Source organism: Necator americanus, chromosome IV, assembly GCF_031761385.1.
Source record: "Necator americanus strain Aroian chromosome IV, whole genome shotgun sequence".
In the NCBI taxonomy this organism is placed as follows: domain Eukaryota; kingdom Metazoa; phylum Nematoda; class Chromadorea; order Rhabditida; family Ancylostomatidae; genus Necator; species Necator americanus.
The window spans coordinates 28,729,791-28,743,599 of NC_087374.1; the positions used below are offsets into that span (position 1 = coordinate 28,729,791).

General features: G+C 43.8%; 2 protein-coding genes across 2 annotated transcripts; one reads left to right on the forward strand and one right to left on the reverse strand.

The window, feature by feature from the left end:
• Positions 1 to 375: 375 nt before the first annotated feature.
• RB195_003065 (uncharacterized protein) lies at positions 376 to 8,855 on the forward strand (the record flags this gene model as incomplete). The annotated part of the gene is made up of 13 exons (XM_064200576.1): positions 376 to 413; positions 480 to 527; positions 3,229 to 3,323; positions 3,406 to 3,451; positions 5,443 to 5,614; positions 5,670 to 5,795; positions 5,882 to 5,951; positions 7,165 to 7,330; positions 7,488 to 7,623; positions 8,181 to 8,322; positions 8,380 to 8,432; positions 8,519 to 8,666; positions 8,788 to 8,855. The coding sequence occupies 13 exons, from the start codon at positions 376 to 378 to the stop codon at positions 8,853 to 8,855; spliced, it is 1,308 nt and encodes a 435-aa protein (XP_064056457.1).
• A 149-nt stretch (positions 8,856 to 9,004) lies between these two features.
• Positions 9,005 to 11,496, reverse strand: RB195_003066 (uncharacterized protein; the record flags this gene model as incomplete). The annotated part of the gene is made up of 3 exons (XM_064200577.1): positions 9,005 to 9,055; positions 9,206 to 9,361; positions 11,368 to 11,496. 3 exons carry the CDS (start codon positions 11,494 to 11,496, stop codon positions 9,005 to 9,007), a joined length of 336 nt encoding a protein of 111 aa, XP_064056458.1.
• Positions 11,497 to 13,809: the final 2,313 nt, after the last annotated feature.

The window sequence follows — 13,809 nt, forward strand, 5'->3', positions numbered from 1 at the left end:
TTTTTTTGAATCCTAGTAATTTTTCGTACTTTTGATTTCTGCTTCTTCAAAACATCCATCGCTTCTTCGTTTCAATGTTGACACATCACTGATTCCAGTTCTTAAGCGGAGAAACAAATTGAAAAATCCCTCATTCATTACCTCTACCACTCCATATTCTACTTTGTTAAAATGTACAGTCATTTACTTCTCCGTCCGCTCGTTCATGATATGTTCACGAGTAATGCATGCCGTCACTTCTTTAACACATCTTCAATTAGTTGTTGTCGCTAACCGCTCGACTCGTATCTTCTTTCTGTCGCACCCATTTTGTAGTCACGTGTCTACAGATATTTATCTGCTAATCGGTCGAACTAATTTGGCGTTTCAAATGCGATGATCAGTGGTCTCATTGGCATAGTCGCATTGCTGAGGTTTTCGAATATTTTCAATTTCAAGCTAACCTTTTCTTCAATCTACTAAGACTTCAAATATTGCAGGAGTGTGGAAAGCAATGATGTCAGTGATATTCCAAGCGATGAAACCAGGTCTGGTATCTCTGCTATTTCATATTCTTTATTTAAAAAATCGATTGTATTGGGTTTTCTCCATGAATAGAAATAGACGGGGTGGGGGTGTAGTCCACGGCTGTGAGCGTAGTCAAGCGCAACTCTATCTCTTATTCCTTAAAAAAGGCGTGGGAAACAGCTCTGGTTGTACTGTTTCACTTTACGCGAACAATTCCGCCGTAGTCCAATGTCCGCAATTGCGTTGCAGATTGCCATCGTTCCACCTCTCGTGACAAGTTGCAACGTTGGGGACATTGGTGCAACTATGGCTAGTCCACACACAGTAGTCCTTCTTCTGGATCACTAAAGGGAACTGAAAGTTATCACGCAAATTTGCGTGTTCGTGAACTACGTGCTCATATGTGTTTGTAATGAGATCCCAACGTCGTCAATTTCGTGTCACGCTGCCTCTTAGTCGAAGTATTCTCTGCGTTGTATCGAAGAGGACTAGACGGAAGGACTACATATATGTATTCTAGCCAAAACGTCTTGACCAAGAGGAAGCACAGCAGGAATCTGACGTGGTATGGATTTCTCATGGAAAGCTTCTGTACGGGGTTGTAGACTTCGGAAAACCATGTGGTTCCGCTCGTCTCTCCGTGATCGTCGCAAGAAACGGCGTGGGAATTCCTTCAGTTCCCACAAGGTGCGTTAGAACACGCTTCTATGTGCACGTTCCGTCCCCCTCATCGGTTTATTCATCAGTTTGACTTGAATGGGCTGGTGAGGAGATCTTGTTGATCCTCGAAGACTCGCTCGTTCATGCAGGGCGTGCACAAAGGTGACGCGTTGCAATCCAAGTCCTCGTAAAAAAAAACAGCTTCTTGCGGGCCGTTTTTACAGCGACTACGGAGAGATGAGCGGAACCACCTGGTTTTCCGCAGTCAACGACCGTGTACAGAAGCTTTTCGTAGGAAATCCATACCACATCAGATTCATGGTATGCTGCCTTTGAGGTGCGTTATAACGTACAGCATTGTATTCAAAGCGATGGAATTTTCGTCCTCGCACAGCTGATTGCAGGAGCGTCATTACAGTACACACAGTAGACTTCTTTAAGCTCTCCTTTGGACCTAAACGAGAGTCACATGGCGCAGACATCTCATCGTCGCAGACCACATTTCCGTCGGAACCACATCAGAAAGCGACAAGATTAAAGGCAGCACGAATCTGAGGTTGTGCGGATTTCAGGTGGAGTATCTTACACGGCTTATGGAGACAGGGGTGGCTCCGCTCATCTCTCCCTGCATTACTGCAAACAGCCGCCTCCAGAATGCCGTTTTGTACGTCGCCATCTATTGCAACGCTCCACCCCTTGTGCCGCCTCCGCTCTGCGATTCGTCGAAAATCAGTTCGGACTGCCCCGATAGGCAGTAAGGGACTCTGCGCGTGCAAAGGTGGCGCGCTGTAATAGAAGCCATTCTACAAAACAAAATTCAGGGGCCGGCTGCTTGCAGTGATTCGAGGAGAGATGCGGAACCACCCCGGTCTCCATAATCTACGACCCCGTATACGGATACTCCACCTGAAATCCGCACCACCCCAGATTCGTGGTATGCTGCTTTTAACAGAAAGCTATCGTGGTATTTCGCCAGGCTGTGGAATGGCATGATTTTATCTCGGAAAAGATCGCTGCACTAGACGTTATGCCGCTGTTTATGATAGGACTTACCATTCTGTTTCACATCCCAAAGCGGATAGAAGATAAAAGGATTAGGACTTCGGGCGAATTTCACATTCAACACAAGTGTTGGAGAAGAAGAAAGAGAACCGTCTAGAAGTATCCGTTTGATATGAGGCCGTATATGAATATGAATATATATGAATACGTATATGAAGCAGAAGCTTAGTTGTGCTGCGCGGCTCCTGAGTTGTTGCCAGAGCAGTCTCGTTACCGCCAGAGCAGCCTTGTTGCTTCTTTTGCTCTCTGACAGACTGACGCATCGCCCGCACTTCCTTCCCATTTCGGAGCTCTCACGATACGCGTGAGCTCCTACGATGCCCTGAAGCGAACAAAAAACAAAAATCTGAACGTTTGTATGCAAAGAGAAAACACAGACACGTGAAGAGTCGCTTGAAAATGTGGATAAAATGGTGTGTGCTTATGATCTGAATTGTTAAAGTATTGGCTTTTTCCATCTAATGCGTTACGAGGCCATCCCATTCTCTATCGCATTACAAGGAGCGATTTGGAAAGTCTACCATTAATCGACGTTCTCTTGAATTTCTTCACCAGTTTACGGCGTTTTTCGTAAAAACAAAAGTACTTTGCGCTAAGCGCGAAGAATTCCATGCATCACAGTACCTAACCATAATTGCATAGAGGGGTCTTCGTGTAATTGCATAAAAAGAGATATCCAGGACTTGTACACGGAAAGGCAGGACCAACCTGAAATGAATATTGTTTCGATCACATTTGTTGTCAATATTTGGGGGGATTGGAGCCTCAAAAACTTGAACCTTATAAAAATAGGCTCAATAGAAGTTGAGTTCGCTTTATTATGTCGTTTTCAATTTCTTTCTGCCTAAATAAATCCAACCATAATTGCATACAGGAGTCATACAGGGTAACAAAAGTCAATTTAAAATTAAATAGTAAAATATGTTGTAGAATATACTTTCTCTGTTTATAATTCCCAATCCGTTAAGTACTATGCAGCACTCGATAATATCATTATAGGAAACTTCCTCAGGTATGGGCTGGTGAAATTTTCACGCAGTTAATGAATTCCAGCTACGATAAACGAATTCGACCTCCGAATTATGATGCATTCGGTCAGTATCACATCTTTTGACCCTTTTACGTCCGAGAACCTCGCATTGCACTGCTATAGTTGAGCACTAAATGTTCTTTCAGGGAAGAACCAACCCGTTGTTGTAGACATAAACTTCTACATGAGAAGGTAAGTATCTGCTTTAGTTTTCATAAATTGGGTTCATAAATTGGCAAGCAGAACACCCAGTTCTACATACTACCTCTACAGCATATCGTTCGTGGACATAAAGACAAGAGTGGCGGAAATTCGGGCTCTCTAGTTTTGATTTGGGTTCTAGGTTTTTTTTATCTTCCAATAACTAAACGACTTATGTACAAGCACTAACAGTGAGGTCTTCGTTAAGCCAGCATACCACGAATCTGGAGTGGTACGGATTTCAGGTGGAGTATCCGTATACGGGGTCGTAGATTATGGAGACCGGGGTGGCTTCGCTCATCTCTCCCTGAATCACTGCAAAGAACCGCCTCCGGAATGCTGTTCTGTACGACGCCATCTATTGCAGCGCGCCCCCTCTGCACGCGTAGCGTCCCGTACTGCCTATCGGGGCAGTCCGAATTGATTTTCGACGAATCGCAGGGCGGAGGCGGCACAAGGGGTGGAGCGTTGCAATAGAATGCGTCGTAGGAAACAGCATTCAGGGGCCGGCTGTTTGCAGTGATGCAGGGAGAGATGAAAGGAACCACCCCCGGCTCCATAATCTACGACCCCGTATACGGATACTCCACCTGAAATCTGCACCACCTCAGATTTGTGGTATGCTGCCTTTAATGCGATGAGCAATGTGACTTATTCTTGAAACGCCAACCTATCCCTACCGACTAGACAGAGCCACAACTGGTCGTAGAGGATCTTCGGCTGTAAGTCTGGTCAAAGCGACATTAAGCTGCAGTAACTTAAGCGGCTGCGCTAAAAGCGGTGCGGTGTAGTGTAGGGGTTAGGATGGAGAGGGACCGTTTCTAGCACCTCTCATCGATGCAGTTCGCAATGGACCCAACTCGATCCATGATCCCAACCACTAGCTTCATCGCTTACGCAACGGCACCGAGACCCATGTCGTTTTGAAGTGAGTACACCTTTGAGACTGCGGGGAACGTGCGCACACTATATTTCTTAGCTGCTAATTGACACCTACTTGTGTACGTACAGGTACACACTACATTTGTATACTCTGCACATACACAGTAGTAACTATCGCCATCATTTCATTCTTTGCATACACATTATAGCGATGCAATCGTGGGTGACTCAGGTGTTACTCATCTTTTGCCACCTTCCACTTCTCCTCAGAAGTTGTGGATCACCATAACACATATAATACCACAGTTTGAGGTTTCACTACTCCCGTTAATCTAGTGGGTGTAGCGCACTCAGTAAGAGGTTCCACTGTAACTGCTCGGCCGGTCGATGGCTCGAAGTCAACCAATCCTTTCATCCCTCAGGGGTCAACAAAGTGGTATTAGATTTGTTTGGAAAAGTAAAAACACTGACTTGACACACCAGCTATACCCTGGTAGTTATTGTGTAAACTAGATACGCGTTTGTGAACCTCAAACGCTACTGAACTTAAAGGCATTACCCCACAAATCTGAGGTGGTACATATTTCAGGTGGAGTATTCGTATGCGGGATAGTAGATTATGGGGAGAGTGGTGATTTGGTCCATTTCTTCCTAATTGCCGTGAAAAACTTTCCGGAAGAGCGTGCACAAGGCTGGCGCGCTCCTATCGAACTTGTTGTAGAAAGTAGCGCTCTGGGAAGCTTGAAGGCGCATCTTCCGGGCCGTTTTTTACGGTAATTAGGAAGAAATTGACGGAATCACCCTTCTCTCCATAATCTAAGATCCCGATTTACGATACACGAATACTCCACCTGAAATCTGTACCAGCTCAGATTCGTGGGGTGATGCTTTTAAATGAAAGCGTTGGCAAACCCCAAACGGATTGATTAATGCGGAAGACTTCATCTTTCTTATCCTTTTTTGTTCATACCTGGAATAGGATATATCAACACCGTTCTTGTGCTGGAATCGATAACTAAACAAAGTAACGATTTCCAGAACTAGAAGCGTAGGTTCTACAGGCATAAGAATTGTAGTATCGTTACTAACTGATTATTCAGCATGTCAAACATCGACTTCGTGAAGATGGAGTACAGTCTTCAAATTACGTTCCGCCAGTATTGGCAAGATTCACGTCTAGACTACAGTTCCATGTTTGCGGGAAAAGATGTGCCTAAATTTCTGATAATAACTGAAAAGGACGCGATATGGACTCCGGACACATTTTTTCTGGTAATCTTGCAGTCTTTGTGATTAGTTGCAATAATAAAAAGAGTTGATGCTCCAGAACGAGAAAAAAGCACACCGACATGATATTGACAAGCTGAACCTCATGATTCGAGTCCATGCTAACGGCACTGTTATGTATTCAGAACGGATATCCCTCACATTATCCTGTCCTATGCATATACAGGTACGTCAAGCAATGATATAAATGCTGAAGCTGTTTACTTTGACAGCAGTTTCCGCGGGAGATTTCGATGTCACGCTATACTTTAGAACTATCCTATGGACGAACAGATTTGCAATTTGGATCTCGCGTCTTACGCATTCACAACTGATGATATATGTAGGTCAACAATCTCCAACTCCTCTCTTCTTGAAACCTCGGCAACTGGATTCAAGTTTTCTTCCCTTGTTTTGCCAATGTGGTTTTGGTGAAGCTTTATTTATGGCTTGACGTTTCAAAAACTTCGTCTTTATCAAAGACACGGAAGTGCTTCGAGGTTTTTGATGGTATGCGTATCGCGTCAAACTTCTCTCCTTGCCAAGCCTCGATATTGTTCTAAGTACACTACGCATGGACACCAAAAGGAGAATATACTGACCAGTCTCAGCGTCTAGCGAGGCTAGTGAACCACCGCCTCCTTACAGGTTGTCAACATAGTCAAATGAGTTCTACGCGCTGCGCAGAATCCTTAAAGGCATCACCCCACGAATCTGAGGTGGTGCAGATTTCAGGTGGAGTATTAGTATACGGGATGGGAGACTACGGAGAGGGAGGTGATTCCGTCCATTTCTTGCTAATTACCGTAAAAAACGGTCCGGAGGATACGGCTTCATTCGTCTTGGCGCACCATTTCGTACAAGAGGTTCGATTGGAGCGCGCCAGCCTTGTGCGGCGCCGCATCTTCCGGGCTGTTTTTTACGGCAATTACCAAGAAATGGACGGAATCACCTCCCTCTCCGTAGTCTCCCATTCCGTATGCGAATACTCCACCTGAAATCTGCACCACCTCAGATTCGTGGGGTGATGCCTTTAAGTATCTGTGTTCAAATGGCGTTGAGGAACTGCATGTGGGACAACGCCCATCCAGTTGTACGACATCGGAACCTGTAAAATTGAGTGTGATTGATGAGATACGCACAGCATCAAAAACCTTACACCATTTTTAGGCTTTCGATAAGGACGAAGTTGACGTCAGGCCATAAATAACATGCCTTAGCAAAACAAGAAAACAAATCCAGATATATACTAGGGTGAAAACGAAATGAAACATGGTGCAATTGCATAAGCGGCTGCGCCCGCAGCGGCGCGGTGGAGCGCGGCGGTTAGGATCGTAGTGGGACCGTTGCTAGCAACACGCGCCGCACCGATTCGCGTTTGTCCCACCTCGATTCCGGCCGCTGTCTTCCATGCGCCGCTTCAAGTGCAGCCACTTACGCTCTGTTTTGCTCCGACTATGTCTACGGTGGTTCTTTGCCATAGAATCCATCCTGATGTTTATTGTTAGCTCAAACTACGTAACATACTTCTACTACATAGTGACAAGTTACTTCAGTGTATCGTTGGCATCCACCTGATCCTATTCAATTCCACCCCATGCTAAACACTTCATTACCATGTTTCACTCTTGACGAAGCGTATACCGACACATGCTCGAGCATAACAACCACAGGAGAATATTCATGTCTTCGAATGGTGTTCCATTTGAAGAGGCTTTTCAGGTAATATCACCTCCACGGAAAAATAGTGTGCGGAGAATTTTTTGTCAGAACTGTCTGGTACCACTTAGGACAAAAGAATGAAACGTCTTTTTTGTGCACGAAAATGACTATTTATGCTATGGATTTTTTTTTTTTCAAAAGAAACACACCCTTGCAGTTACTATATGGCTCAAATCTACATACCGTCATCGCTACTTGTTATTGTTTCTTGGGTGTCATTTTGGCTGGATAGGACCGCAGTTCCTGCTCGAGTTACTCTTGGCGTCACTACCCTCCTTACAATGACAACACAAGTGAGTTCGTATTCACTGTTCACACTAGAAGATTATTTTAAACCTTCAAAATGACTTCTAACAAAGCTCCCACGACACTACGTAGGAGGTTCAAACTCTACTTTTATCAGTACAGCGATTTTTTTCGTGTAGAAGCTACGTAACCGAATCAATAAACAGCTGCAAACGATCGCTGTAGGATTGAAGAAGGAGGAATCCCTCAAAACTCATATTTTGCTAACCTGACATCGACAAGGGAAGCAGAATACGCTCGTTCTTGAACGACTGCGCGGGACAAATTTCTCGTCCGCGCGCAGCTACAGTGCGGTACGTGGAAATGTTCGAATCTTGTGCACGCAATGTGTCCACGAGCGGACGGTCGGAGATCGTTGACATCTTCTCGCCAGCCTATTCAAGTAAAACCGATGAACAGTCGGCTGAGAGACCAGAGCGTGTGCATCTTTTGACGTGCTGTAATAACAAATGGCGTTTCCTACGTCGTTTCTCAGGAATGCACGCTTTTATGATAGCAACACAATCAAATAGATAGATTTCAAAATAATAATGAGGAATGTCAGGCTGCTTCGATCAACAGCAGTCTACCAGCCGTCTCTTACATCAAAGCCGTCGACGTCTGGATAGGAGTCTGCCTAGCTTTCATATTCGCAGCAGTGCTTGAATTTGCATGGGTCTCGTACAGAGGATCTCTTCAGGATGAATGTAATTTTCTATTAGCAGAAAAAGAGGCCCATGAGATGCTGAGAATTTACTTTACAGGCCCTGCACACTCCCATATTGGGCATTCAGAACGGGTCGGCAGAAAAAGAGTAGTGAGTGTAACATCTTTGTATTTTCTCATATTCGAAAAAAGATGGGATGATCTGGCACGTGCTGCTACATATGAATCCGTATTAAGAGCAAGAAAGACAGCTGGGGAGCTGCAAGGCACGATGAAGAAACTCTCTTCCGTGACCACCATAGTCGAAGGTATGGATCACATCTTTCATGGTGGCAGAAGTGGAAGTTCGACGCCGATCCTCCGAAAATGATTGATCTCAAATCACGTAAGTACTACGCACTCGACATTGACAGATAGTTAGATTTTTATTAAATGTTTGAATAAACGACGCATATGAGACTACTAGAAAGAACTAGAAAAGTAAAAAAAAATTGAAAACTTTGCAGGTGTATTGTTTCCTCTCCTCTTTCTAATATTCAACATATTCTATTGGACATGGTGTGCACTGAGGTGAACAGACCGAAGACAAGAAGAGATGTCAAAATGTTAGACAGGGTCCATATATTTGCTCATAAATTACATCACAGCATAATAAAAAATACATTTTATCTAAACAACATACTAAAGTGTAGCAGAAAAAAGTGGTAAGAGAATAAAACCGATTCAACCTCCTAGCTTGGTCCAACTTGCAAGAGATGTGGTATCATCGTTGTGCTGAAAAAGGTGCACAGAAGTAGTAAATCATCACTGAGAATGAAAAAAATCTGGAATCATAGCATACGTAATGTTATTCGTGACAGATCTTCATAATATTCCTATACTTTATTATGGAATTCCAAATAGATATTTGATAAAATTACCAACCGTGGGAAATTTCAGTCTAGAAAGAGTTGTTTGATCTTCTCGCATAGTGTATGCGACAACAGTGACAGGAAGACCATCGCGACATGACCATTTCGGACGTGTAACGAATGGGATGTAGCCTCTGCTCATCAGATAAAACCTATCGCTCAGTGGTATCTGAAAGGCCTTTTTAGGAAGCTGATCACAGCTTCGAAAAATTAGCGAAAGAGTCAGGAACCAACCATTTGCAATGTTATTCTATGAATGTTGGTTTTTGACTCGTGTCCGGATAATATTTAAAGGATAAAGGATGAAGTTTCTCTTGGGATGCACCCCAGGTTCAATTCAATTCAGAATCGTTTGAGGTTTACGAACGTGTAACTGGCTCATACAATGACTTGCGGTGGCTAGCCGATGTGTCTAGTCAGTGTTTTTCTCCTCCCTGACAAGTCTGGTACCAATTTCTCGACCTCCGGAGGAATGAAAGGCTTGGTGAACACTAGGGCGGATTCGAACCTCCGATCGATTGTGCAGGAAGCGGAACCTCTAACCGCTACACTACACCCGTCCTGGATAATATTTACAACATAAAAATATTTGTAAGCGATACTCAAGGTTTTTACAGAATACAATACTGCACTGGCGTTTGACGTTATTAGTAAAAAGAACTTACTGTCAGCAGTAGGGTCGGATCAAAAGGACATGGGGTTCAGTGCTGTTGTGTAAGCGGCTGCGCTTGAAGCGCCTAGCAGTTGGGATAGCGGGGCGGGGGGATCCCTGAAAACAAGACTCATAATTGGGGTGGTCCCACCCCAACTTCTCCCACCTCTAACTCCGCCGCACCGCTTAGAATGCAGCCGCTTCTGCACCAAGCTTCATGTCGTTTTGGCCCGACTATATTACTACTGACAAACATCGCAATCTGGAGTTTTTTTTCTCGATATTTGGTAGACACACTGAACTACTGAGTAATGGTTGTAAAAGAAAAAGCAAAAATCTTACAATATTCAATTAGCTTGGATCATGCCACTGAGATGTCTGAAAGCCCCTGATGCAAATATTGATGTTCATAAATACTCCCAAGGTTATATTAATTTTCTACGCACTAAAAAAACACGATTACAAGAAAAGCAGAAAAATCGAAAAGCAGGTAGGAGAGGCAAGGAATTATTACGATCAAAATATTGATAACTTTCAGATACGTTAAATCACGAAAACAGTGTCGGAACCTTTATTTTGACATGCCTACCGCATTTTTCGTTTTCCCATCAGCACAAGTTTATCAGATCAGTTACATTCATGTCCATCCTAACGCAACACATTCCTTCAACTTCATATTAATCAGATTGATCGGCTTTGAAAATGATGTAATCGAAGCAAGCCTAATCAACTTTAATCTCACTTGGATTTGACGAGCTATGTATCTTTTTGGTTAAATGTGAACCAGACTAGCAAAAAGGTAGCACTTGCTAAAGGAATGTTGTTCTCTTCTTTCTTTCGTACAATGTTTCATTCATACAATCGAATAAAGTAAGGTTAGAAAGGAAATCGAATTAAATTCGTTGCCACTGGAGCGACTGTCAAAGTTTTGTTCATGTTCATCCTTTTTCTTCATTTGTATCTATCGGCTGCAACCTCTTGGTAGAGGATGTCTAGAAAATGCGTCCACGAGCATTGTTGGAGTCCAAATCCTTGAATCGCTGCAAAGAAAGAGACAAGAGAATCTCTTGTCTCTTTCTCATTCTCTTCTACGTTCGACTTATTGGTCATCCTCTCATGACCACTCTGTTGTACTGTTTTTTCTTCTCTACAAGTCGAGAATATTATTTGTATATATCATTTCTTATCCTGAAACTAGTTCGATTTCCGGCAATGTTTTTATAGAAATGGCACTGCGCAATTTCATATGTTACAGCTCTCAAAATTTCTGTTCAAAAAATCATTGTTCTGTGTTTTTATATGGCTACGTTGACTTCTGCCAATTAATAAAATCTCAACAAAGATTAGGAACACTTTCTAGGCTATGATGTAAATCAAGGATGAGCCTCATCGATATTTTGAGAATTTAGGTTTTGCATCATCGCAACAAAGAGAAACAAAAAAGAACGGGAAAGACGAAAAAGAATGAACTACAAAAAGAACGAAAATAAAATACATTTCTTAGAACATCGAAGGGTACTTACAGTAGCATTCGGATCATCTCGTATGGTACGAGACAAATTTTTAGCTCTGTGAACGCAGTGGTCAGCAAGATCGTCCGATTTCTTGATGAACGGAATAGCTTCGAGCGTGACTTCGACTCTGCTCGTCATTTATCCTGGAAGTAGGAGAAGTAGAACATTTTTGGTACATACTTCACCTCAGTCACACCGAAAAAAAAACCGCTAACTAACAACTGAAAACAACAAGAAAATAAGTAGATCTACATATACACAACCTCGAACGTTCTAGTTTGCGTTGCGGGTCTCGAAACGAATTGAGCGGGCTGGCGCTGCATGCGCATAGATGGATCTTGACATGTTTAACAAGTCAGAACATGAAATATTCTGTTCGATAGGGTCCAGTCAAAAATTAACCATGAACGTCCTCATGTTACAGTAAGAGGCACGGTTCGCGGGACACCTCAATTCCGGCTTCTTCCCTTCGCTGACAGGGCCAGGGACGGGTTTTCAAAAATGGCGACGAGTACTCGCATTCTACGTTCTCGCAAATCTGGGAAGCAGGGGTCTCGTTGGTGCTCAAAAGTCTCAATTCATCAATCGAGGCAATTCTTTACGCCATCATCAACGATGGAATAATAGCTCGAAAGGTGTGCTTCATGTATAAAGTTGTTTCGATGAGAAGCTTTACGAAATGTCTACGTTAAGTGTTTTTTTTTCGCCGATTCTTGCCATTTTTTTTACGGAAATTAGGAAGAAATGGACGGAACCACACCCCTCTTCATAATCTACTATCCCGTATACGAATACTCCACCTGAAATCCGTACCACCCCAGATTCGTGGGGTGATGCCTTTAAGTGGATGTTTTTCTCTGATCGGTGTGCAATCAATCAAGTTATAGTCGGGTCAAAACGACATGAATCACGAGTGTAGTTACGGTGTGTTTGCGTACGCACTCGAAACGGTGCGATGGAGGCAGTGGTTGGAACCGAGGTGGGACCATTGCAAACTGCAGCGATGCCTGCAAGAGTTTCACCACGCTCCTAGCCGCTACGTCCGCAGAAGCCCCTCGGGGAAGCCGCGTACGAAATTGCGTACATGTTTCATGTCGTTTTGACCCTACTACAAGAAGGTGTTTTTATGACTGAAAATATCCATGCTTCTGTCAAGTCGGGTATATGCCATTCTAGTATTTTCTTTTTCGCTGAGTGCCACCTCTGCTACTTGTTGCGCCACGAGTTTGCTTATAACCGACTGGTTGAGTAAAGGAACAGCAGGCACCGGACTAAAAACGCGACTTTGTTCCGCCCACCTCATTTTGTGCAGCATGATTGAGCTGGAACCAGGAACAAGTGCTACTCTTGCTCTGTTTTTCGCAGAATTGCAAAAACCTCCTCGGGTTCCCTAACGAATTTGGATGCAAGCGGAGCATTCCTCTAGTTTCCTCTTTCCTGTAGTTTTCTTCTAACCAGAGAGGCTACATTTTGAATATGTTGAATAACCTCTTATCAACCACTCGAAGCGGTTCTATGGAGAGAACAGGATCGAGGGAGACCCTTGCTAGCACCAATCTTCGCTTAGCGGTGAGTGGTGCTTTGCATCCGCGATGATCCCACCTCGATCCTAACCTTAGCTGCACCGCGCCGCATTGAGCGCAGTCGCTTGCGCCACTGCACCGAGCATTCACGTCGCCTTGACCCGACTATATCACTCTACAGTTTTATTAAATCGTTCTGACTAATAGTACAGTATCGCGCCGGTGACTATGAAGCGGGTAATCTTCTGGATCTTCAGCCGCTTGCAGTGGGCAACCATTGCAGTGCATCTACCATGGCTGCTTCCGTCCAAAGGCGGAATATTAGTATGAGAGCACCGCCGCGAAGACTTCTACTGTGGATACTTCCGACGCACAACGGAAGTCTGAATGGGGATCTCGAATTTTTGACCGCTTGGTAAGCTCCATAGGTTGGAACCTCAAAAGAATGTTGTTATGTTATGTGGAGGTAGGAGTTACATTCATTTTATGCCGTCCTCATTTTTTTTTGCTTCCTAACTGTCCACGATTTCAATCGCGAGCTTTGTGCTTGCTGGGGTCTCGAAGCCACCGATTATGACTTGAAAAGCAAAAGAGCAAAGGACGAGCAACGCAGCTCAGAAAAGTGCAACATTGTGACGTTAACGGATGCAAAACCATGGGCTAGCACGGATGCGAGAGGTGGACATTAAGAAGGTCGGAAGTGAAGGTCCGACCGTATCTCAATTTCCTCTACTTTTTTCTCAAGAGAAAAGAAAGAGACTATCTGCTATCAAATACGGTATCCGTCACATGAAGTCTTTATGCAGGGACAAATCTTCATCAGATACCAGTATGATTGACGCGCTGCCCAAATATCCGTCATACTGCTTCTATCCACTTTGTTGAATCACAATGGAAACGGGCTCAATTATATCTCAAAACGAACTCG